At 69.5% G+C, this 22400-nt stretch overlaps 1 protein-coding gene across 1 annotated transcript in view; it reads left to right on the top strand.

Moving 5' to 3' along the window:
- Positions 1-2853: 2853 nt before the first annotated feature.
- LOC123353877 (complement C3-like) overlaps positions 2854-22400 on the top strand; it is a 46673-nt gene continuing 27126 nt past the window's right edge. The window contains exons 1-22 of the mRNA XM_044995320.1: positions 2854-2997; positions 4338-4542; positions 6152-6311; positions 6443-6513; positions 7832-7920; positions 8845-8927; positions 9065-9152; positions 10101-10203; positions 11008-11125; positions 11724-11839; positions 12495-12632; positions 13488-13688; positions 14774-14971; positions 15137-15301; positions 17475-17604; positions 18226-18300; positions 18651-18845; positions 19625-19754; positions 20078-20163; positions 20667-20806; positions 21534-21746; positions 22048-22099. Coding sequence (XP_044851255.1) covers positions 2915-2997; positions 4338-4542; positions 6152-6311; positions 6443-6513; positions 7832-7920; positions 8845-8927; positions 9065-9152; positions 10101-10203; positions 11008-11125; positions 11724-11839; positions 12495-12632; positions 13488-13688; positions 14774-14971; positions 15137-15301; positions 17475-17604; positions 18226-18300; positions 18651-18845; positions 19625-19754; positions 20078-20163; positions 20667-20806; positions 21534-21746; positions 22048-22099 — 2839 coding nt within the window. The 5' untranslated portion in view covers positions 2854-2914. The remainder of the gene's footprint in view (positions 2998-4337; positions 4543-6151; positions 6312-6442; positions 6514-7831; positions 7921-8844; positions 8928-9064; positions 9153-10100; positions 10204-11007; positions 11126-11723; positions 11840-12494; positions 12633-13487; positions 13689-14773; positions 14972-15136; positions 15302-17474; positions 17605-18225; positions 18301-18650; positions 18846-19624; positions 19755-20077; positions 20164-20666; positions 20807-21533; positions 21747-22047; positions 22100-22400) is intronic.

Genomic DNA, 22400 nt, shown 5'->3' with positions numbered 1-22400 from the left:
ACCAATACTACTGTTAGGATTAATTTTGTTCTTAATATACTTAAAATACTCCTTATTGTCCTTAACTCTGCTGGCCATAGATTTCTCCTTCTGTCCTTTTGCTTCCTTTATCAATTTCCTACACTTCCTAGCTTCTAATTTATATTCATTACTATCAACTTCCCCTTATTTCCATTTGTTAAATATGATTTTTAATAGCCACTTTCACATCCCCTCTAAGCCAGGTTGTTTTTTTTAACCGGTGTGGCAGGCTGTGGATTTTTGGGCATCTACTAAAATGTTCTTAAGAAGTTCCCAGTTTTTCCATTTCAGTTCTTTCTCCCAGTGAATTTGGTTCAGAATTGTTTTTCCAGTTCAGTGGGACTGGCCCTTGCCAAGCACTGAGTCAATATACTTTGCTTTGGACTTTATTCTGTTTGCATGTAACCAATGCCCTCAGTTAATCCTGCTGGCTCCACAAGACCTCATCCTGCCAGAACAGGAATCAAAGGCCAGAGCCATGGCGGCTGCCAATCACCCCATCTCCGTCAGGGGCACCACCCTCTGTGGCCCTGGCCCTTGGGCAGAAGTTCAACGAACAAGGAAAATCATGACTCCTCAGGGGCCACGTGGTGAGTGCGGATCTCAGGGACGCAGCCTCTGCTGGGATGAGGGGCTGAAGCCTCTGGGCCGAACCACGGCTGGCACAAAGGGGTGCAGCTCCGTCCGTGCAGCTGCGCCAGTTTACGCCAGCTGGGAGGCTGGCTGGCTCTGCGTGGGGGACGAAGCCCTGCTAGGTCTGGGGCTGGAAACAGCTCTGCTCAGTGAGGAGCAGCTCCCCGCCGCGATGGACGGGTACTTCGCTTTGCCTGTTTGCTGGCTAGCTAATAAAGCTGAACCCCCTCGAGTTGAGCGTGATTCTGCAGTGGCCCTGTGACCTGGGGCGATGGGGCCAGCCAGGAACGGCCAGGCACCAGGCACAGGGTGCTGTCCCCGCTCCAGCGCCCAAAGGACCTGGGAGGTGGTTGCTCTGGGGATGTTGCAGGGACACCTGGGGACAAAGCACCTTCCAGGCCCAGTCTGGCCCCGCCATGCCCCGGAGCTCCTGGAGCCGCGGTCCCTGCCCCGCGAGCCAGCTGGGAAGTGAGTCTCCGTGCAGTTCGGTTCTTACCCTCGGTCACAGGGCTGGGGTCACTGAGCCCTGGCGGGCAGGTGGGGCAGGTGATTATGTGGTGTCACGGACTCCCTGGTCCGGCCCACTCTTGGCCCCGTGCGGTCCCTGGGGGGAACCCCCTTCAGTGCGACAGCCCCTCTCGGGGGGCCACTCTGTCCCGGGGTCAGGCCCCTCCCTCCACCTCCTGGAGCCGCCCCTCTCTGAGCCTCAGCACGTCTATCTCTGCCGGGGCCCCCCTCGGTTTACTGAGCAGCTGAACCCAGAACAGGAAACTCTGCGGCCTCAGGCCTGGCCTCCCTCAGCCCAGCACATCCCAGTCCCCCTGCAGCCAGGGGGGCTCTGCCTGCTCCCCCTCTCCAGCCCCGAGCCCCCCTGCTCCCAGCTGGGCCTCTGATACCCCCGGCCCCAAGCCCCCTCTGTCCATTGGCTTCTCTCCAGGGAAACAGGGTCGCCTGGGCCCCCTCTCCCCTCTTCTGTCCCCTGGCCCCTCGGGCTGGAACCGGCTGGTCAGGTCACCGGGGTCCTCTCCCCGCAGCCCATTGTCCCCCACTGGCCAGAACCGGCTGCGACTCCTGAGCTGGGTCTCCGGGTCTCCAGGTCACCAGTCACTGGGGTCTCCATCCTCCAGGCCGGGCCGGGGTGTCACGGAGTGTGGGGGAGTCCGGCCCTGCACCCCTCTTCCTGGACTCACAGTGACTCTCAGCCAGCCAGTAAAACAGAAGGTTTATTGAACAACAGGAACACAGGATACAGCCCAGCTCGTGTTCAGAGCCAGGACCCCTCGATCTGGCCTTTCTGGGGGGTTCAGGGTGCTTGGATCCCAGCCTAGGATCCCCTGAAAACCCACCACCCAGCTCCCCAACCAAAGACTGACTCCCCCCTTCCCCCCGAGCCCCTTTCCTTTGTCTAGCCCCTGGGCAGAGGTGTCACCTCCCCTCCCTCAGGCCTAGCTCATGTTACCGCTGAATACCTGCATCTCACCTAAAATCCTCCCTGGCTCTCCCCTCCCCCACATAGACAGTCCCTGCTCCACCACACGGGGTCCTGAGTCCCTCTCCGGTCCCTGTGTCCCAACAAACTCCCTCTCCCCGCCCCTCGTTCAACCAGTAACACCCGGGGACACTGAGCCCCACCCCTCTGCCTGCAACCCTGGAAAACCAAGTTGAAACCAAGAACACCCCCCCCCCCCCCCGCCCTCGTCACACCGGGCAGACCCCGAAGCTCTCAGAACCCAGGCGCCGGCCCCGGAAACCCAAGAGCTTTTTACCAATAACCACCCCTGGTTGTGCTGCTTGGCCCCGCAGCGTCAGCGCCTGCCAGGGCCCCGGTTTCAGCTTCTCGCTGCAGCCACAGGGGCTCCGACCTTCTCCCTCTTTGTCTGTGCTCGGAGGCAGCGATTGTCCCCCCATCACGGGACTCCGGGCGCTGGGGCATTAGGAAAGCACCTGCTCTCACGAGCTGGGGACACAGCCAGCCTCCCCACCAGTCACCCCAACAGGGGGTGTCCCTCCCCCGGCTCCATCCCCCCACCCCACCCCTGGTGCTGGTGGAGCAGCCCGGAAGCAGCCCCAGGGGCCTGGCTGCGGCCCAGGGAGGCCGACCCAGCCCGGCACTTACGGGAAACCTCTGGCCTTCCTGGCAGCCCGTCCCCCAGGGCTGGCCATTAACTCGCTGCCCCCGGGCCAGGGCAGCCCTGTTTACTCAGCCAGATAAAGAGGCCGTGCCCAGCGCTGCCCTCCACTCCAGCCCCCGGCTCGCAGCATGGGGACCCGGGTCCTGAGCCTCCTCGGCGCCGTGCTGCTGCTGCTGCTGCTGGCCCCACGCCTGGGCCAGGCTGCGCCCATGTGAGTGCTGGGGCCGGGGCGCATGGCGCAGGGAGGACACAGAACGGGGGGAGGCTCCAGGCTGCCAGACCTACCGCCCAGCCGCTGAGGGCCAAGAGCCACGGGCTGGTCCTGGGGCGTCTGAACGGGGGCCCAGCTCCCCCCCCCCACAGCTGGTTTCTGGGGTCCCTGCTCCCTCCCAAGCCAGCCCAGGAGAATGGGGGGGGGGGTTGGTGGCCCTCCCCCAGCAGAGTATCTGGCTGCCCCCAAACCTGCGGAGCTACCCAGTCACCCTGCTCTGCCCGTGGGTGCCGGGGGGAACCAGCTACCACAGACCAGGGGGCAGCAAATTTCCCTTCAGTGCGGGGCCCGTGCCAGTGATGGGAGGCAGGGCAGGGCCATGTGGGGCCAGGCAGGGTCGGGGGAGGCAGGGCCAGGTGGGGCCAGGTGGGGCCAGGCAGGGTCGGGGTAGGCAGGGCCAGGTGGGGCCAGGTGGGGCCAGGCAGGGGAGGGGGAGGCAGGGCAGGGCAGGGCAGGGCAGGGCCAGGCAGGGGAGGGGTAGGCAGGGCAGGGCAGGGCAGGGCAGCGCCTGGCGGGGGAGGGGGAGGCAGGGCAGGGCAGGGCCAGGAGGGGCCAGGCAGGGGAGGGGGAGGCAGGGCAGGGCAGGGCAGCGCCTGGCGGGGGAGGGGGAGGCAGGGCAGGGCAGGGCCAGGTGGGGCCAGGCAGGGGAGGGGGAGGCAGGGCAGGGCAGCGCCGCGCAGGGGAGGGGGAGGCAGGGCAGGGCAGGGCAGCGCCAGGCAGGGGAGGGGTAGGCAGGGCAGGGCCGGGCCGGGCAGCGCCAGGCAGGGGAGGGGTAGGCAGGGCAGGGCCGGGCCGGGCAGCGCCAGGCAGGGGAGGGGTAGGCAGGGCAGGGCCGGGCAGGGCAGCGCCAGGCAGGGGAGGGGGAGGCAGGGCAGGGCAGGGCAGGGCAGCGCCAGGCAGGGGAGGGGGAGGCAGGGCAGGGCAGGGCAGGGCAGCGCCAGGCAGGGGAGGGGGAGGCAGGGCAGGGCAGGGCCGGGCCAGGCAGGGGAGGGGGAGGCAGCGCCAGGCAGGGCAGGGCCGGGCAGGGCAGCGCCAGGCAGGGGAGGGGGAGGCAGGGCAGGGCCGGGCCAGGCAGGGGAGGGGGAGGCAGGGCAGGGCCGGGCAGGGCAGCGCCAGGCAGGGCTGGAGAAGGCCGGGCCGGGCCGTTATCCCCATTGTCGATGGGAACGGAGGCAAGGAGAGGCCGAGAGGCTCGGCCCAGGCCCCGCACACCGGCGGCAGCAGAGCCTGGCACGGAAGCCAGGTCTCCTGTGTGCCAGCCTGGTGCCCTCCCCTGGCAGGTACTTCCTGGCGGCCCCCAACATCCTGCGCGTGGGGAGCGAGGAGAACGTGGTGCTCCAGGCCCAGGCCCAGGAGGGGAGCCTCACGCAGGACGTCCGCGTGCACGTCCGGCTCTTCGACTTCCCCAGGAGGGCGACGATGCTGCAAGAAAAAGTCGTCTGGCTGAGCAAGGCCAACGACTTCCTGGCCATGGCCACGGTGCAGGTGCGGGACAGGCGAGGCTGCGGGGGGGGCACCACCTGTAGCCACAATACGTCCTGCTGCAGCCCCAGCAGCTCGCCGTGGGGCCAGCCCACTGGGGGAGACCAGCAAGGGAACCGGGGTGCTGCGGGGAGCGGGGCGGGGGGGCAGTAGGGAGCACTCTTCCCTGGCAATCAGTGCTGGTCCCACTGCCCCAGCATGGCACTAGGGGGCGCTGTGCTGTGGGGAGCGGGGTAGGGGGATCAGTGGGGGGCACTGTGCTGTGGGGAGAGGGCTGGGGGGTGCTGGGCAGTGGGGAGGGGGTGGGGGATCAGTGGGGGTGCTGTGCTGTGGGGAGAGGGGTAGGGGGATCAGTGGGGGGTGCTGGGCTGTGGGGTGGGGGATCAGTGGGGGTGCTGGGCTGTGGGGAGGGGGATAAGTGGGTGGTGCAGGGCTGTGTGGTCGGGGAACCGAGGGTGGTGCGGGGAGGAGGGGTGGGGGATAAGTGGGGGGTGCTGGGCTGTGGGGAGGGGGATCAGTGGGGGGTGCTGGGCTGTGGGGTGGGGTATCAGAGGGGGGTGCTGGGCTGTGGGGTGGGGGATCAGTGGGGGTGCTGGGCTGTGGGGAGGGGGATCAGTGGGGGTGCTGGGCTGTGGGGAGAGGGGTAGGGGGATCAGTGGGGGGTGCTGTGCTGTGGGGAGGGGGTGGGGGGATCAGTGGGGGGTGCTGGGCTGTGGGGAGGGGGATCAGTGGGGGGGTCTCCCCTGACGGTCAGTGTTGGTCCCAGGAGGTTGCCACTGGGTTTTTGTACAGGATGTGTCGGAGTGTGGGGGAGTCAGGGCCCTGCACCCCCCACTTCCTGCGATTCCTCGGGACTCTCAGCCAGGCAGTGACACAGGAGGTTTATTAGCCGACAGGACACATCCCAAGCAGGGCTTGTAGGCACAGAGAACGGGACCCCTCAGCCGGGTCCATCTTGGGGGGGCCCCAGGGAGGCCAGACCCAGGTTCTGGGCTCCCCCCCTCTCCCCCCCGCCCCTCCTCCAGCCTCTGTCCAGTGTCCTGGGCAGAAGGTGTCACCGGCCTCCAACCTCCTCCTGGGCTCATGTATCGTCCCCCAAGTGAAGTGACACCCTGATACCCCACCACCCTCCAGCTCCAATGCAGATGGTCCCAGGAAAACTCCCACCCCCCCATCCCTGCCCCCCCCATTGCTAACCCCCCCCCCCGCCCTTTCCGTGAGAATGGGGGCAGTGACGCTGGAGTCCCGGCCCCCCTCCCCCGCCTCACTCCCCTCTGCCATCACAGCTGAGGGCGGGGTTCTCCGCCCCCCCGCCCCAGCTGTTACACACCGGCCGTGGTCCTGTCCAGAGGCAGCCGCCTCTCAGTGCTGGGTGACCCGGACCGTGGCAGGCGGGGGAAGTGTGTGGTTGGCCAAGTCCCTGGAGCGCCTCAGACGAGAGGAGGGCTCCTTGCGGGGCGGGGGGTGTCCCCAGCTGCTCTCATGCACACAGGGCCCCGGTACTAGCCCGGGTCCGTCCCTCGGCCCCCGGGGGGCTGCACACACCCAGGCGATGTGGGGGCAGAAGCGGGGCTGCCCCGGGGCTCTGGCACGGCTCGTTCGCACCCTCCAGGTGCCAGAGCAGTACGTCTCCGAGGGCACCGAGAAGCAGTACGTGGTGGTGCAGGCCACGTTTGGAGACGTCCCCTTGGAGAAATACGTCCTGATTTCCCCACACACCGGCTACACTTTTGTCCAGACCGACAAGCCCATCTACACCCCTGACCAGACAGGTGAGGCATGCTGCTGGGGGGAGGCGGGGGGGGGGGGACTCCTGCTGCGGGCGGGGGGTGCGGCCACTGGCTTCAGCACTCAGGTTAGCTACCCAACCAGCCCAACGTCTCCCATCTCTTCAACCCTCCAGTGAACTACAGGGTCTTCGCCGTCAACCACCGGATGGACCCACTCCAGGCTAACTGCCTCATTGTCATCCAGGTATTACAGCCAATCCCACAAGGGGGTGGGGCTAATCCATCAGAAAGGGTGGGGCTAATGATCCCACCGCTGCCACCAAAATGGTGCAGCCAGAGCATGGTAACTTTGGAACTGCTTCCTACGAAGCCAGCCAGGACTCTGGGGGAGCCGCCTCTTTCGCAGCAGACTGTCCCCAGGGCAAGAAGCTTCCACAGCTTCGACCTTCCTGGGTCGGACCTCGGAGCATTCAGCATCCCCTGCCCCACCGTGCGCTTCCCACAGCGAGGCTGCCGGGGAGGCTCCTGGGGCAGCCAGAGGGTCCTGCCCCCCAATTCCGCAGTCAGACGTGACTCTCAGCCAGCGTAAAACAGAAGGTTTATTAGGCGACAGGAACACGGCGAAGGGCAGAGCTTGTTAGCACAGAAATCAGGGACTTTCAGCCAAGTCCGTCTTGGGGGGAGGGGAGCCCAGAGCCAGGGCCCTGCCTCCCCCTTGCGCCCCAAGCCAGCCGGGACTGACTCGCTTCCAGCTGCCTGGCCACTGCCCAGCTCATTGCTCCTCCTCCGGCCTTTGTCTCACTCCCTGGCCAGAGTCACCTGGTCACTTCCCCTCCTGGGTCTCAGGTGCCGAAGGGGAAGGGGCGGCTGGAGTCCCCACTTCGTAAAGTCCCCTGCAGAGACCAGCCGGTGGGACCCCCGATAACATTGCCACCCCCCGGGGCACGGCCCCCCACGACGCCCCCCAAGGGTTACACAGAAATGCCCAGAGACGTGCGGGTTCCCCCTGCTGCCACCACCCAGGTGTGTTCGCAGGGCATCCCCGGTCCCGGGGCCCCCGACCCGTCTCCCCCAGCGCCCAGCCTGCTCCTGGCGCACACGGCCCTTCCCAGAGCCAGAAGCAGCTGCTTGTTACCGCCCAGGCGGGAGCCACGCTTCGGGGGGGGGGCTGCTCAGCAGGGAGCGGCTGGGGGAGGGTCACAGACAAACACGGGACAAAGGGGCTTTCCAATGGCTCAGGCCTAACTGCCCCACGGGGAGGGTGGGCTCCTCTCCCGGCTCCGCGGGGGGGCGGAGAGCGCCCCCTGTGTCCTGTGTCCTGGGGGGCGGAGAGCGCCGGGCTCCCCACCCCTCTCCAGAGCCTGGAGCTGCCCCGGGGCCATTGCCAGGAGCTCCCTTGCTCCCCGGCCCGGGGCTCGGCCTGGCGCCCCGCGAGTCCCGCAGGCCCAGCAGGGACCCACCACTGGCCTGTGCGTGGCCGGGTTCAGCCCCTGCCGAGCCCCCACGGCACCCTGGGGAGACCTGGGTGCACCTCACCGACCTGAATTCCCCTCCCGCCCCAGAGTCCCGAGGGCATCACGGTCAGCAGCACCACCCGGAATCTGGAGAAGGGCCTGTACACCGGCACCTTCCGCATGCCTGAGCACGTCAGGTGGGCACCAGAGCCACGGGCCGCACAGCCCTCGGGGGGCACAGCCCCACGGACCCCGGGCAGCGGGGGAGGCACAGCCCCACGGGCACCGGGCAGCGGGGGGGGCACAGCCCCACGGACCCCGGGCAGCGGGGGGGGCACAGCCCCACGGGCACCGGGCAGCGGGGGGGGGCACAGCCCCACGGACCCCGGGCAGCGGGGGAGGCACAGCCCCATGGGCACCGGGCCGCGGGGGGGGGCACAGCCCCACAGACCCCGGGCAGCGGGGGGGGGGCACAGCCCCACGGGCACCAGGCAGTGGGGGGGCACAGCCCCACGGACACCGGGCAGCGGGGGGGAATGGCCCCACGGGCACCGGGCGGGGGGGGGCACAGCCCCACGGACACCGGGCAGCGGGGGGGGGGCACAGTCCCACGGGCCCAGGGCAGCGGGGGGGGCACAGCCCCACGGGCACAGGGCAGGGGGGGGGGCACAGCCCCATGGGCACAGGGCACCGGGTGGGGGGGGCACAGCCCCACGGGCCCCGGGCAGCGGGGGGGGGGCACAGTCCCATGGGCACAGGGCAGTGGGGGGGGCACAGCCCCACGGGCACCGGGCAGCGGGGGGGGCACAGCCCCACGGACCCCGGGCAGCGGGGGGGCACAGCCCCACGGGCACTGGGCAGCGGGGGGGCACAGCCCCACGGGCACTGGGCAGCGGGGGGGGCACAGCCCCATGGGCACTAGGCAGGAGGGGGAATGGCCCCACAGGCACCGGGTGGGGGGGCACAGCCCCACGGGCACCGGGCAGTGGGGGGGGCACAGCCCTACGGACACTAGGCAGGAGGGGGGCACAGCCCCATGGACACCGGGTGGGGGGGGCACAGCCCCACGGACCCCAGGTGGGGGCTGCCGGGTGCCCACACTGGGTTCTGTTCCCCTCCAGCCTGGGCACCTGGCGGATCGTGACGCGGTTCCAGAGCAGCCCCCAGCAGCCGCAGAGCACCGAGTTCGAGGTGAAGGAGTACGGTGAGTGCAGGCCTGAGCGCGGGGCCAGGGGGGGTCTGGCGGAGCCGCCCCCTCCCTGCCCCCAGAGCCGCTCCCCCACAACCAGCCCTTCCCCCACCCCCCGCCACCCGCCTGACCCCGTCCCCCCGTCCCCCCAGAGCTGCCCAGCTTCGATGTGCTGCTCACACCCACCAAGAAGTTCTTCTACCTCAGCGACGAGAGCCTGACCGTGACCATCGAAGCCAGGTGAGCCGGGGCCGTCAGCCCCGCCTGGGGCGTCCCGCGGGGGCAGCACAGACTGTGGGGCAGGGCCAGGAGCCTGTGGCCCTCACAAGCCCAAAGCACCAGTGTCACGGAGTCCCCGGGCGATGCTCTGGAGCTGCTCATCACCAAGCCAGGCAGGACTCTGGGAGCCTCCTCTCCCTCGGAGCAGCCTGTCTGCAGGGCAAGAAGCTCCCACGGCTTCACCTCCTGGGTCTCTCCTTGGAGCATTCAGCCTCCTCTGCCCCTCCGTGCGCTTCCCACAGCGAGTCCGCCCAGGCGGGGTCCTGGGGGGCCACGGGGTCCTGCCCCCCCCACGTCGCAGTCAGACGTGACTCTCAGCCAGCCGGTAACACAGAGGTTTATTCGATGACAGGGACAGGGTCTAACACAGAGCTTGTAGGTACAGAGAACCGGACCCCTCGGCCGGGTCCATCCTGGGGGGCAGGGAGCCAGACCCCCACGTCTGCCCTTCACTCCTCGTCCCCAGCCAGCTCCAGACTGACACCCCCTCCAGCCCCTCCTCTCTGGGCTGTGTCCCTTTCCCGGGCCAGGAGGTCACCTGATCCCTTTGTTCACTGTTAGCTAGGCCCTTTCAGGGGGGAAGGGCCCCGGCCATTTGTTGCCAGGAGACAGAGTGTCGGCCATTTATGCACCCTGGAGACTTAAGAAATGCACAGGGGAAACTGAGGCACCCGCACAGTATTCAGAGGAAACATTAAGAACAGTCCCACTTCGTTACAACGAGCTTCTGCTGCCGCGCACACCGGGGCAATCCTAGCCAGGGAGCAGAACTTGGCCCTGTCAGCACTGACAAGCAGCCACTTCTGGGGGGAACCAGCAGCTGCACAGCACGTTGATGGGGAAGCAAAGGGGCGTCCCTGCGAGATTCCGGTGACCAAATGCTCCTGTCGTCTTCCCCTGGTGACTCAGGTTCGTGTTCAATGAGCCCGTGGACGGCTACGCCCTGGCGATCTTCGGGGTCAGGACAGAGACTCAGAAAATCCCCCTCCAGAACTCCCTGCAGAGAATTGAGGTGAGTTGTTATTACATGGATTATGGCAGCACCTACAGACCCCGGCCGAGATCGGGGCCCCGTCGCGCCGGGCGCCAGCCAGACCCCGGCCGAGATCAGGGCCCCGTCGCGCCGGGCGCCGCCCAGACCCCAGCCGAGATCAGGGCCCCGTCGTGCCGGGCGCCGCCCAGACCCCAACCGAGATCAGGGCCCCGTCACGCCGGGCGCCGCCCAGACCCCAGCCGAGATCGGGGCCCCGTCACGCCGGGCGCCGCCCAGACCCCAGCCGAGATCAGGGCCCCGTCGGGCCGGGCGCTGCCCAGACCCCAGCCGAGATCAGGGCCCCGTCGCGCCGGGCGCCGCCCAGACCCCGGCCGAGATCAGGGCCCCGTCACGCTGGGCGCTGCCCAGACCCCGGCCGAGATCAGGGCCCCGTCGCGCCGGGCGCCGCCCAGACCCCGGCCGAGATCAGGGCCCCGTCGGCCCGGGCGCTGCCCAGACCCCAGCCGAGATCAGGGCCCCGTCGGGCCGGGCGCTGCCCAGACCCCAGCCGAGATCAGGGCCCCGTCGCGCCGGGTGCCGCCCGGACCCGGGCCGAGATCAGGGCCCCGTCGCGCCGGGCGCTGCCCAGACCCCGGCCGAGATCAGGGCCCCGTCGCGCCGGGTGCCGCCCGGACCCGGGCCGAGATCAGGGCCCCGTCGCGCCGGGCGCTGCCCAGACCCCGGCCGAGATCAGGGCCCCGTCGCGCCGGGCGCTGCCCGGACCCCGGCGAGATCAGGGCCCCGTCGCGCCGGGCGCTGCATAGACAGTAACTCTCCCTGCAGTTAAAGGACGGCACAGCCCGTGCGACGCTGACGGGGCAGGTGCTCAGGGAAAGCTTTGCCAAGCCAGAGGAGCTGCTCGACGCCTTCATCTTCGTTAACGTCACCGTCTTCTCCTCCGGTGAGCGCTGGGCCGGGGGCCGCGTGGGATCTGCCCAGGCCCTGTCCCTGCCAAGGCGCTGCGGGTGCTCGTGGCAGGGCCTGGAGCCGGGCAGCGTGTGTGGTGGGAGGGACGGGGGCCCGGCAGGTGTCAGCTCGGTCTCAGGACCCTTCCCCACCCCCCCCGGACGGCTGCCCCACAAGCCCTCGGCCCAGGGCAGCAGCCCCCGCGCTGCCGGCATCACATGGGGCCATTTTGCAAGCCCTGGGGGCCCTTAACCAGCCCCCTGCTAGGCCAGGGTGCCCCTCCCCCCCCCCCGGCCCTGGTCTGTAGCACTGTTTCCCTCAAGTGTCTTCCTAAAATCAGAGCTCTGGCGATAGCCGAGACTTGTCGCTGCCACCCCAGGCCCTGAGCACCCAGCTCCCTTCTGCCTCCGGCGCTGCGGCTGCGTTTCCCAGCCCGGCCCCTTTACGCACTAACCAGTCTCTAAAGCTGGGCCCTGGGTCGGGTCGGTCGGGGGGTAATTAGCTCTTTCGGGCCCTGTCCCCTTTCATTGAGACGTCAGATCACACTCCTAACGTCCCCCTCCCCTTTCCCAACGGGCCGTCTCCTCCCGCAGGCGGTGACATGATGCAGGCCGACAACTCGGAGGTCAGGATCGTCAGCAGCCCCTACAGCATCCGCTTCGTCCGGACACCGGGGTTCTTCAAGCCGGGGATGCCCTTTAACTTCAGGGTAAGGGAGGCGCCAGCGTCAGATCCTCCCCCTGCAGAATCGCTGGCAGCGGGGAGAGCTGAGAACCCAGCCGTCCTCACACCCCAACCCACCCCGGTATCCCGGCTCTGGCAGCACCACGGCTGTGGAGGAAGGTGCCCGAGCCCTGCAGGAGGCAGCGGTGGGATTCTCGGCCCCGGGGAAGCCCCCTGCTGACCCCTGGGAGTTACAGGTCAGGACGCAGGGGGCCTCTGGCCCAGCCAGGCTTCTTGGGCGTGTTCTGCCCCTCGCTGCTCTAACTAGGGATGTTCTCATTAGCCACAGAAACGGCTGGTCCCTTTTCTCAACCCTGCCCAGCTCTTTGCCTCAGAGCTATCTTGTGGCAGTGAGTTCCACGGGTTAATGGCGAAAGGCAGCAGGAAGCTCCTCCAAGCCGAGGGGCGGGGTCTGGCTCAGGGGGTGGGACCATCCGGGGCTGGGATCAGAGCATGGGGCAGGACAGCCAGGTCTGGGCTCTGCCCCGGCCTTGCAAAGCCCCTGGGCCCGCACGACCCCTCTGGGGGCAGGGCAGCACCACGCTCGCCCTGGGACGGGGGCTGGGGGGGCAGCCGCCACGTGGCTCATCCCCCCTGTGCTGCTCCACGTCACCCTCTGCCGCTCTGCTCCCCTGCACCAGGTTTACGTCACCAACCCGGACGGGTCACCGGCCAGCGCCGTCCCAGTTTGTAGCGGGGACCAGAAGCGCACAACCAAGGAGGGCCTGGCCTCCATGGTCCTCAACACCCAGCATGGCAGCGAACGCCTGGAGGTCCAGGTACCTGCTGCTCCGGGGTGTCTGGGAGCAAGAGCAGAGCCCTGCCGGTGCCCCTCACTCCAGACCCGCAGCCCCTGCTAGCCCAGCCCTGCCCCCCGCCCAGCTCTGCCGGTGCCCCTCACTCCCGACCCGCAGCCCCTGCTAGCCCAGCCCTGCCCCCCGCCCAGCTCTGCCGGTGCCCCTCACTCCCGACCCACAGCGCCTGCTAGCCCAGCCCTGCCCCCCGCCCAGCTCTGCCAGTGCCCCTCACTCCCGACCCGCAGCCCCTGCCAGCCCAGCCCTGCCGGTGCCCCTCACTCCCGACCCGCAGCCCCTGCCCCCCCAGCTCTGTCGGTGCCCCTCAGTCCCGACCCGCAGCCCCTGCTAGCGCAGCCCTGCTGGTGCCCCTCACTCCCGACCCGCAGCCCCTGCCAGCCCAGCTCTGCCGGTGCCCCTCACTCCCGACCCACAGCCCCTGCAAGACCAGCCCTGCCCCCCGCCCAGCTCTGCCGGTGCCCCTCACTCCCGACCCGCAGCCCCTACCAGCCCAGCTCTGCCGGTGCCCCTCACTCCCGACCCGCAGCCCCTGCCAACCCAGCTCTGCCCCACCCTCCAGCTCTGCCGGCGCCCCTCACTCCTGACCTGCAGCCCCTGCTAGCCCAGCCCTGGCCCCCCAGCTCTACCGGTGCCCCTCACTCCCGACCTGCAGCCCCTGCTAGCCCAGCTCTGGGCTCCCCTCCCCTGTTTTTCCAATGCACCCTGATTAATCCTCACCTCCGGGTCCCCCTCTCTTGTGCAGTGGGGCTGTGGCTGAGGGTCGGGTCCCAGGGTGGGGGTGTTTGTGCGGGATGCCCAGGGCTCTGTTCCTCGTTGCAGGTGGAGACTTGTGGCCCTCTGGAACCGCCAGCCCAACAGGCCAAGGCCACAAAAACCATCCTGGCCTACGAGACACAGAAGAGCTCTGGGCACCTCCTGCACATCGGGGTGGAGACGCAGGAGGCTCAAGTGGGGACCCCGCTGAGAGTCTCGTTCCACACGGATCCCCAGAGCTCAGCCGCCGAGCAGTTCACCATCCTGGTGAGCGCCGGGCCGGGGCCAGCCTGGGATCCGCTGCCGGGATGCGGCCAGCCCCCCGCACTGCCTGCGCTGGGCACCCCCCGGCGTCGGCAGCAGCGTCCGGGGCTCGGTGCCCGTGGGGCTGGACAGGCCCCGGGAGCTGGGAAGAGCGAGCGCCCCTGTGCGTCGGGAACCCCCGTCTGTCTGGGGAGCCGGCTCTGGGCGGGCGTTCGGCCGCCGGGTCTGTCTGTCCCCACACGGCCCCCATGGGTCTGTCTGTCCCCACACGGCCCTGCTGGGTCTGTCCGTCCCCCCCCCTCCCCGGGTCTGTCTGTCCCCCTGGGTCTGTCTGCCCCCCCCCACTCCCCGCCGGGTCTGTCTGTCCCCACACGGCCCCCCTGGGTCTGTCCGTCCCCCCCCCACTCCCCGCCGGGTCTGTCTGTCCTCCCCCCCACTCCCCACCGGGTCTGTCTGTCCCCACACGGCCCCCATGGGTCTGTCTGTCCCCACACGGCACTGCTGGGTCTGTCTGTCCCCCTGGGTCTGTCTGTCCTCCCCCGCTCCCCGCCGGGTCGTTGTGTCCCCCTTGGTCTGTCTGTCCCCCCCCCACTCCCCGCCGGGTCTGTCTGTCCCCACACGCCCCCATGGGTCTGTCTGTCCCCACACGGCCCTGCTGGGTCTGTCTGTCCCCCTGGGTCTGTCTGTCCTCCCCCGCTCCCCGCCGGGTCTGTCTGTCCCCACACGCCCCCCATGGGTCTGTCTGTCCCCACACGGCCCCTGCTGGGTCTGTCTGTCCCCACACGGCCCCTGCTGGGTCTGGTTGTCCCCCCCCCCCCCCCGGGTCTGTCTGTCCCCCTGGGTCTGTCTGTCCCCCCCCCCCCCCCCCGGGTCTGTCTGTCCCCACATGCCTCCGTCTCTCTCCCCATTGGGCCGTCGTGCCCCATGCCCCCCGCGTGGTGCAGGGCTGAGTGGGCTGCTCCCATGGGCTGGACGTGAACGGCTCCCGGGTGCAGCCTCCAGCCCTGCCCGGCCTGTGCCAGAGCCAGCGGCTCCCACGGGGCTGCCCGGGGCTCCAGGTCCCTCACCGGGCTCCCTCCCTCTCGCAGCTGCTGAGCAAGGGCAGGATTGTCCGGGCCTGGACCCAGACCCGCAGCCTGGGCGCCATCGTGACGGCCTGGACGCTGGACGTGGAGCCCGAGCTGCTGCCCTCCTTCCGCATCGTGGCCTTTTACTACCTGCCGGGCAGCGCGGAGCTGGTGGCCGACGCCGTGTGGGTGGACGTGGCGGACGGCTGCATGGGCACCGTGAGTCCCTGGGGCGCGGAGGGGGGGGGGGGGCTGCGGCCTGATGGGCCTTTCCCTGCGTGGCCCCCGGGTGCTGCTCCCTGCTCCCTCCACGGCGGGGGCAGCCCCCGGCCTGGGTCTGGGCCGGGAGCTCGGCTCACCCGTCTCCTCCCTCGTCCCGCCCAGCTGCGTGTCGGCCCCCAGAGCAAGGAGGACGAGAGGAAGGTGTTTAGGCCCCAGCGGGAATTCAAGCTGGAGGTGACCGGGGACCCCCAGGCCGTGGTGGGGCTGGTGGCGGTGGACAAGGCCCTGTTCGCGCTCAACAAGAAAAACAAACTGTCGCAGAAGAAGGTGAGAGAAGGCGCTGACCATGGGGGGGGGGGGGGGGGCGGGGCGCCAGGACTCCTGGGTTCTCTCCTGGCTCTGGGAGGGGAGTGGGGCCTGGTGGTTAGAGCGGGGGGGCTGTGTCACGGACTCACAGATCGTGCCCACTCTCGGCCCCGGGCGGTCCGTGGGGGGAACCCCCTTTGGTGCGACAGCCCTTCTCGGGGGTCCACCTCTCTCGGGGTCAGGCCCCTCCACCTCCTGGAGCCGCCCCTCTCTGAGCCTCAGCACGTCTGTCTCTGCCGTGGGCCCCCCAGGGAGTCCCCTCGCTCTGCACCCCCCGGCCTCCACCCCCCAAAGGGGACGATGCCCCCCCCCCCCCCAGCGCACTGTTCTCTAGCCCGGAGCGACTCTCTCCCAGTGTAACACAGGAGGGTTTAGTGAGTGTCTGAACCCAGCACAGGAAACTCTCCGGGCCTCAGGCCTGGCCTCCCTCAGCCCAGCACATCCCAGTCCCCCTGCAGCCAGGGGGGCTCTGCCTGCTCCCACTCCAGCCCCGAGCCCCCCTGCTTCCCAGCTGGGCCTCCGACATCCCCAGCCCCAAGCCCCCTCTGTCCAGTTGTCACGGACTGTGGGGGAGTCAGGGCCCTGCACCCCCACTTCCTGCGGTTCCCCGGGACTCTCGGCCAGCCAGTCACACAGACGGGTTATCAGCCGACAGGACACAGGCCAGGACAGGTCTTGCAGGCACAGACAACAGGATCCCCCCCAATTAGGTCCATCTTGGGGTCCCAGGGGCACCACAGCCCCCTTGGGGGGTCAGAGCCCCGTCTGGGCTCCCCTCCATTCCCCACCCAGCTCCTGAAACTCTCCCCCCCCAGCGTCTCCCCCCCAGCCTTTGTTCAGCTCCCCGGCAGAGGTGTCACCTGGCCTCTCCCCCTCCCTGGGTTCTCCCGTTACCTGCTCAGGTCTCCTCCCTCCGGCCAGTCCCCCATCCCCCAATGCAGCCCGTCCTCCCAGGCCAACCCCCCCCCGCAGCACTCACAGCCCCCAGTAAGGACAGGCCCAGTTCCTCACACCGTTGTCTTCTCTCCAGATAAAGAGGGTCCTAAACTGGGGCCTCCTCTCCTGGCTGCAACCGGCTGGTCCGGTCACCGGGGTCCTCTCCCCGCAGCCCATTGTCCCCCACTGGCCAGAACCGGCTGCGACTCCTGAGCTGGGTCTCCGGGTCACCAGGTCACCAGTCGCTGGGGTCTCCATCCTCCAGGCCGGGCCGGGGTCCCGAGTCCCTCTCCGGTCCTGTGTCCCAACAAACTCCCGCTCCCCTCCCCTCGTTAAACCAGTAACACCCGGGGACACTGAGCCCCACCCCCCTGCATGCAACTCACTGGGAAACACGGAAAAAACCAGAAAAAAACCCGACTTCATCACAGGCTGGGAGCCAGGACGCCTGGGTTCTCTCCTGGCTCTGGGAGGGGAGTGGAGTATAGTGGTTAGAGCGGGGGGGGGGGGCTGGGAGCCAGGACTCCTGGGTTCTCTCCTGGCTCTGGGAGGGGAGTGGAGTATAGTGGTTAGAGCAGTGGGGGCTGGGAGCCAGGACTCCTGGGTTCTCTCCTGGCTCTGGGAGGGGAGGGGAGGGGAGGGGAGGCTGGTGGGTTAGAGCAGAGGGCTGGGAGCCAGGACTCCTGGGTTCTCTCCTGGCTCTGGGAGGGGAGTGGAGGCTGGTGGGTTAGAGCAGGGGGGGCTGGAAGCCAGGACTCCTGGGTTCTCTCCTGGCTCTGGGAGGGGAGTGGAGTATAGTGGTTAGAGCAGGGGGGCTGGGAGCCAAGACTCCTGGGTTCTCTCCTGGCTCTGGGAGGGGAGTGGAGTATAGTGGTTAGAGCAGGGGGGCTGGGAGCCAAGACTCCTGGGTTGTCTCCCCAGCTCAGGGAGGGGAGCGGGGGCTGGTGGTTAGAGCAGGGGGGGCTGGGAGCCAGGACTCCTGGGTTCTCTCCTGGCTCTGGGAGGGGAGTGGAGTATAGTGGTTAGAGCAGGGGGGGGCTGGGAGCCAGGACTCCTGGGTTCTCTCCCCAGCTCAGGGAGGAGAGCGGGGGCTGGTGGTTAGAGCAGGGGGGCTGGGAGCCAGGACTCCTGGGTTGTGGCAGGGGTCACCTGTCTCTCTGAGAGCCAAAGTGAGCTCCTGGGTGCCCCCCCTCGCCAGGTCTGGGACACGGTGGAGGGACACGACATCGCCTGCACAGCGGGCAGTGGGCAGAACCACGTGGGGGTGTTCACGGACGCAGGGCTGGACGTCGCCACCAGCCTGGGGATCTCCACCAAGGCAAGGACAGGTAAGGGAGGGACGGAGCCTCCCAGCGGGGGCAGAGATCCCGGCACGGCCCCGGCCAGCACGGGGACAGGACAGCTCGGGGCAGGGAACGGGGCAGGGGCCTCTCCCCTTGGGGGGGCACCAGCTCCCATCCGGCCCCAGGGTGGGGACTGGCTGGCTTGGGGGGGGGCAGGGAATAGGGTCTTTTCCCTCTAGGCAGCAGCCTGGCCTGGGTATGTCCCGTTCCCAGCCTGACGCCCTGTCCACACAGACAGGAGGTGGGTACAGACCCCCCCGGGCGATGCGCCGATCCCAGCAGCCTGGTTCAAAGACTGGAGCGTCCACATGGCCTGTAACTAAACTGGTTTCAATCCCCCGCCGCCCACCTTTGCAAACCTGGTGCCATTCGGCGCAGCAGCCAGGCCTGGTCTCTGGAGATGGGGGGAGGGGGGTCTCTGGAGATGGGGGGGGGGGGTCTCGGGGGGCAGGGGGAGGGAGGGGGTCCCTGGAGGTGAGGGAGGGGGTCCATGGAGGTGGAGAGAGGGGGATCTCTGGAGGCGGGGGAGGGGGTTCCCTGGGAATAGGGAAGGGGGAGGGGCTCCCCCATCCCACCGTCCCTCACCGCCCCCCCCCGGCCTTGCAGATCTGCGGTGCCCCCAGCCGGCTGCCAGGCGCCGGCGACGCTCCCTGCAGACGCTGCAGAAGAAGCAGCACAAAGGTCAGGAGTTGGGGGGGACTCACTCCATCACGCCAGGCTCCCCGTGCCCCACGCGTGCCCACCCACAGCACCCTGCCCCACGGAGCCAGCCCGACACACGCGGAGCCCATCACCCGCCTCAGGCCTCTGGCCGCCCCCGGCTCTCTGCCCGCCCAGCATGGCGCTGCCCTGCCGGCGCGTGGCTCCCCCCTGGCCTGCGCAGCCGGCTCTGGGTGCTCGCTGGCACCCGGCTCCGCCACGGCCCAGGGCCCCGTGCCCGGCTCCCCTCCCTGGGCGAGGGGCACCGTGTCTGCGTCTCTCCCCCAGCCCGGACGCCTGGGTTCCACCCCCTGCTGTGCTGCTTGCCCCAGTGGACCAGTACAAGACGGCCCTGGAGAGACGGTGCTGCGAGGCCGGGATCCAGGAGAACCCCATGGGGCACTCGTGCGAGCAGCGGACGAGCCGCGTGCACCTGGGCCCCGCCTGCCTGGCCGCCTTCCTGGACTGCTGCCGCTTCGCCCGGACGCTGCCCCGCGAGGAGCGCACCAAGCTGCTGCTGGGGAAAAGTAACCGCGGGGGGGAGCTTAGCCCGGGGGGGGGGGGGCGGCACCAGCCGGCCTAGAGCTCGGTCTGATTTGGGGGAGCACACCGGGGGGGGGCAGCTGCTCGGGGGGGGCGGTGCCAGGTGTCCGGTTTCAAGGGGAAAGCCCAGGGACCCTGGTGGCCCCGGGCCCTTAACTGTCCGGTTGGGGGCTAAGGCTCCTACCTGCCCTGGCTCCATGCGGTTCCTGGAAGCGGCCGGCGGGTCCCTGCGGCCCCTAGGCACAGGGGTGATCAGGGAAGCTCCGCCCACTGCCCCCGTCCCCAGCGCCGGCTCCACAGCTTCCATTGGCTGGGAACCGCAGCCAATGGGAGCTCTGGGCGCAAGAGCCACCTGGCCGCACCTCTGCCTAGGGCGGGACCGGACGTGCCGGCCGCATCCTGGAGCAGCACAAGGCCTCCCTTAGCCCCACGGTGCCGCCGACCGGGAGCCGCCTGAGATCAGCGCCGGCCGGCCGGACCCCCCAGAGCCCAACCCGACCCCCTGCCCCAGCCCTGAGCCCCCAGAGCCTCAACCCCGACCGCTTGCCCCAGCCCAGTGAGAGTGAGGGAGGGTGGGGGAGAGCGAGAGATGGAGGGGGCGGGGCCTATGGGAAGGGGCGGGGCCTCATGGAATGGGTGGGGCAGGGGTGGTACAAGGGTGTTTGGTTTTGCGCAATTAGAAATTTGGCCACCCTGGGGGGAGGGGCTCAGGGGGTCCCAGCCATCCAGCCCCCGCTGACCGTGCCCCCGAACGCCCCTGCAGCCAGCGAGGACGAGGAGTGCGAGGACGAGGACGAGGAGTGCGGTGGCAGCCCCGTGGTGAGAAGTTACTTCCCGGAGAGCTGGCTGTGGGAGAAGTTCGTCCTGGCCGAGGCAGCCCCGCTCCAGACGGGGTGAGGGGGGCTGGGCCTGGGGCATGCGGGGGCGTAACCCAGAGCAGGGAGAACGTGGGGCGTCCCGCCCGGCAGGGCATGGTGCAGCTTCCCCAGCCGCAGCTGGGGCTGGCCCTGGTCGCAGACGGGAGACTGGGTCAGCTGGGCCCCTGGGTGGGGGTTGCTGGGTTCCCAGCTGCCCCCATGGCCTCCTGTGTCGTGGCACCTCCAGCCCAGAAGCTGCCCCAGGGCCTGGTCCAAGCCCTGGGCCAGGATCCAGCTGCTGGTGCCAGGTCCAGTGTTCAGTGAATGAGCCTGATTCGAACTCGCCTCCCTCCCCACAGCCTCGCCAGGCACCTGATCAGCAAATACCTCCCCGACTCCATCACCACCTGGCACATCCTGGCCGTCAGCCTGAGGAAAGACAAAGGTAACCCAGCTTCTGGGGCTGCGGGTCGGGAGTGAGGGGCACCGGCAATGTGGGGGGAGGGCCAGGCTAGCAGGGGCTGCGGGTCGGGAGTGAGGGGCACCGGCAGAGCTGGGGGCAGGGCTGGGCTGACAGGGGCTGCGGGTCGGGAGTGAGGGGCACCGGCAGGGCTGGGCTGGGCTGGGCTGACAGGGGCTGCGGGTCGGGAGTGAGGGGCACCGGCAGGGCTGGGCTGGGCTGGCAGGGGCTGCGGGTCGGGAGTGAGGGGCACTGGCAGGGCTGGGGGGCAGGGCTGGGCTGACAGGGGCTGCGGGTCAGGAGTGAGGGGCACCGGCAGAGCTGGGGGCAGGGCTGGGCTGGCAGGGGCTGCGGGTCGGGAGTGAGGGGCACTGGCAGAGCTGGGGGGGGGCAGGGCTGGGCTGGCAGGGGCTGCGGGTCGGGAGTGAGGGGCGCAGCAGTGGCCCCCCTGTCCCGGGGATGTGGCCGGCTGACCCCCGCTCCCCCAGGGCTCTGTGTCTCCGAGCCCTACGAGGTGGTGGTGAAGGTCCCGTTCTTCGTGGACCTGCGGCTGCCCTACTCCGTGGTGCGGAACGAGCAGGTGGAGCTCCGGGCCGTGGTGCACAACTACCACGAGGAAGAGCTGCAGGTGAGCGGGGCCGTGAGCGCTGGGGGCTCTGGGGGGGCTCTGAGTGCTGGGGGGGCTCTGAGCACTGGCGGCCCCCGGGGGGGGCTCTGAGTGCCGGGAGGCCCTGGGGGGGCTATGAGCGGTGGGAGGCCCTGGCAGGGGGGCTCTGAGCACTGGCGGCCCCGGGGGGGGGCTCTCAGCGCTGGGGGCCCCCGGGGGGGCTCTGAGTGCCGGGAGGCCCTGGCAGGGGGGCTCTGAGTGCTGGGGGCCCCCGGGGGGGCTCTGAGTGCCGGGAGGCCCCGGGGGGGGCTCTCAGCGCTGGGGGGCCCAGGGGGGGGCTCTGAGTGCTGGGGGGGCTCTGAGTGCTGGGGGCCCCCGGGGGGGCTCTGAGTGCCGGGAGGCCCTGGCAGGGGGGCGCTCAGCGCTGGGGGGCCCAGGGGGGGGCTCTGAGTGCGGGGGGGGCGCTGAGCACTGACGGCCCCCGGGGGGGGCTCTGAGTGCCGGGAGGCCCTGGGGGGGCTATGAGCAGTGGGAGGCCCTGGCAGGGGGGCTCTGAGCGCTGGGGGGCCCAGGGGGGGCTCTCAGGGCTGGGGGGCCCAGGGGGGGGGCTCTGAGCGCTGGGAGGCCCTGGCAGGGGGGCGCTCAGTGCTGGGAGGCCCTGGCAGGGGGGCGCTCAGCGCTGGGGGGCCCAGGGGGCGCTGGCGCTGCCCGGCGCTGCCCGGCTCAGCGGCGCCGGGTGCTGTACCAGGTGCAGGTGGAGTTCCCCTACCAGGAGCAGCTGTGCAGCCCGGCCCGGCAGAAGAAGAGCTTTCGGCAGAAGCTGCGGGTGCCCCGGGGCTCGTCCCGGGCCGTGCGCGTCGTGGTGGTGCCCCTGGAGCTGGGCTCCGTCATGGTGGAGGTTAAGGCCTTGGCTCTGGGCCTGGGCTTCCGCGACAACGTGAGGAGGATGCTCAACGTCCAGGTAACGGCACCGCCCGCCCCCCTCGCTGCCAAGGGGCTGGGGGGGGCTGGGGGGCTCCGGTGGGGGGGCTTGGAAGGGGCTGGGGGCAGTGGGGGATGGGCAGGTTCTGGGGGAGTGGGGAGTAGGGGGATGGGGGGCTCCGGGAGTTCTGGGGTCAGGAGGGGGGGGTGGGGGGCCCTGGAAGGGGCTGCGGGCAGTGGGGGATGGGCGGGCTCTGGGGAGTGGGGGGATGGGGTCAGGATGGAAGGGCTCCCTCCGAAGCCCCGTCTCTCAGACCCACTTTCGGCTCCTCGTGTTGCAGGCGGGGGGTGAAATCCGGCGGCTCTCACAGAGCATCATCCTGAACCCCAAAGGTTCGTGCAGGAACCCGCTGCCCGCCCCCGGCCACGCAGCCGGGCTCTGTACCGTCCGCCCCAGGCAGGGCCCCGGGCCCCGAGTAGCTCCCCCGGGTAGGGGCCTTGCTGGCCTGTTTGCGTCAGGAGGAGAAATGGCTGATGCGAGGCAGGTGGCCCCGGTGCAATCCCGGTTCCCGAGCACGGCCAGAGCTCCGCTTCCCTGGCACAGCAGGAACAAGCAGCTGCAGGGAGTTTCCTTGCTCACAATTTCCAAGGCTGCCTTTCCCGCCAGTCCTGTGCCCAGCAGAGCTCCGGCCGT

Source organism: Mauremys mutica, chromosome 20, assembly GCF_020497125.1.
Source record: "Mauremys mutica isolate MM-2020 ecotype Southern chromosome 20, ASM2049712v1, whole genome shotgun sequence".
Lineage (NCBI taxonomy): Eukaryota > Metazoa > Chordata > Testudines > Geoemydidae > Mauremys > Mauremys mutica.
Note: the sequence above shows the minus strand (reverse complement) of the source record. Positions and strands in the feature narration are given on the sequence as shown.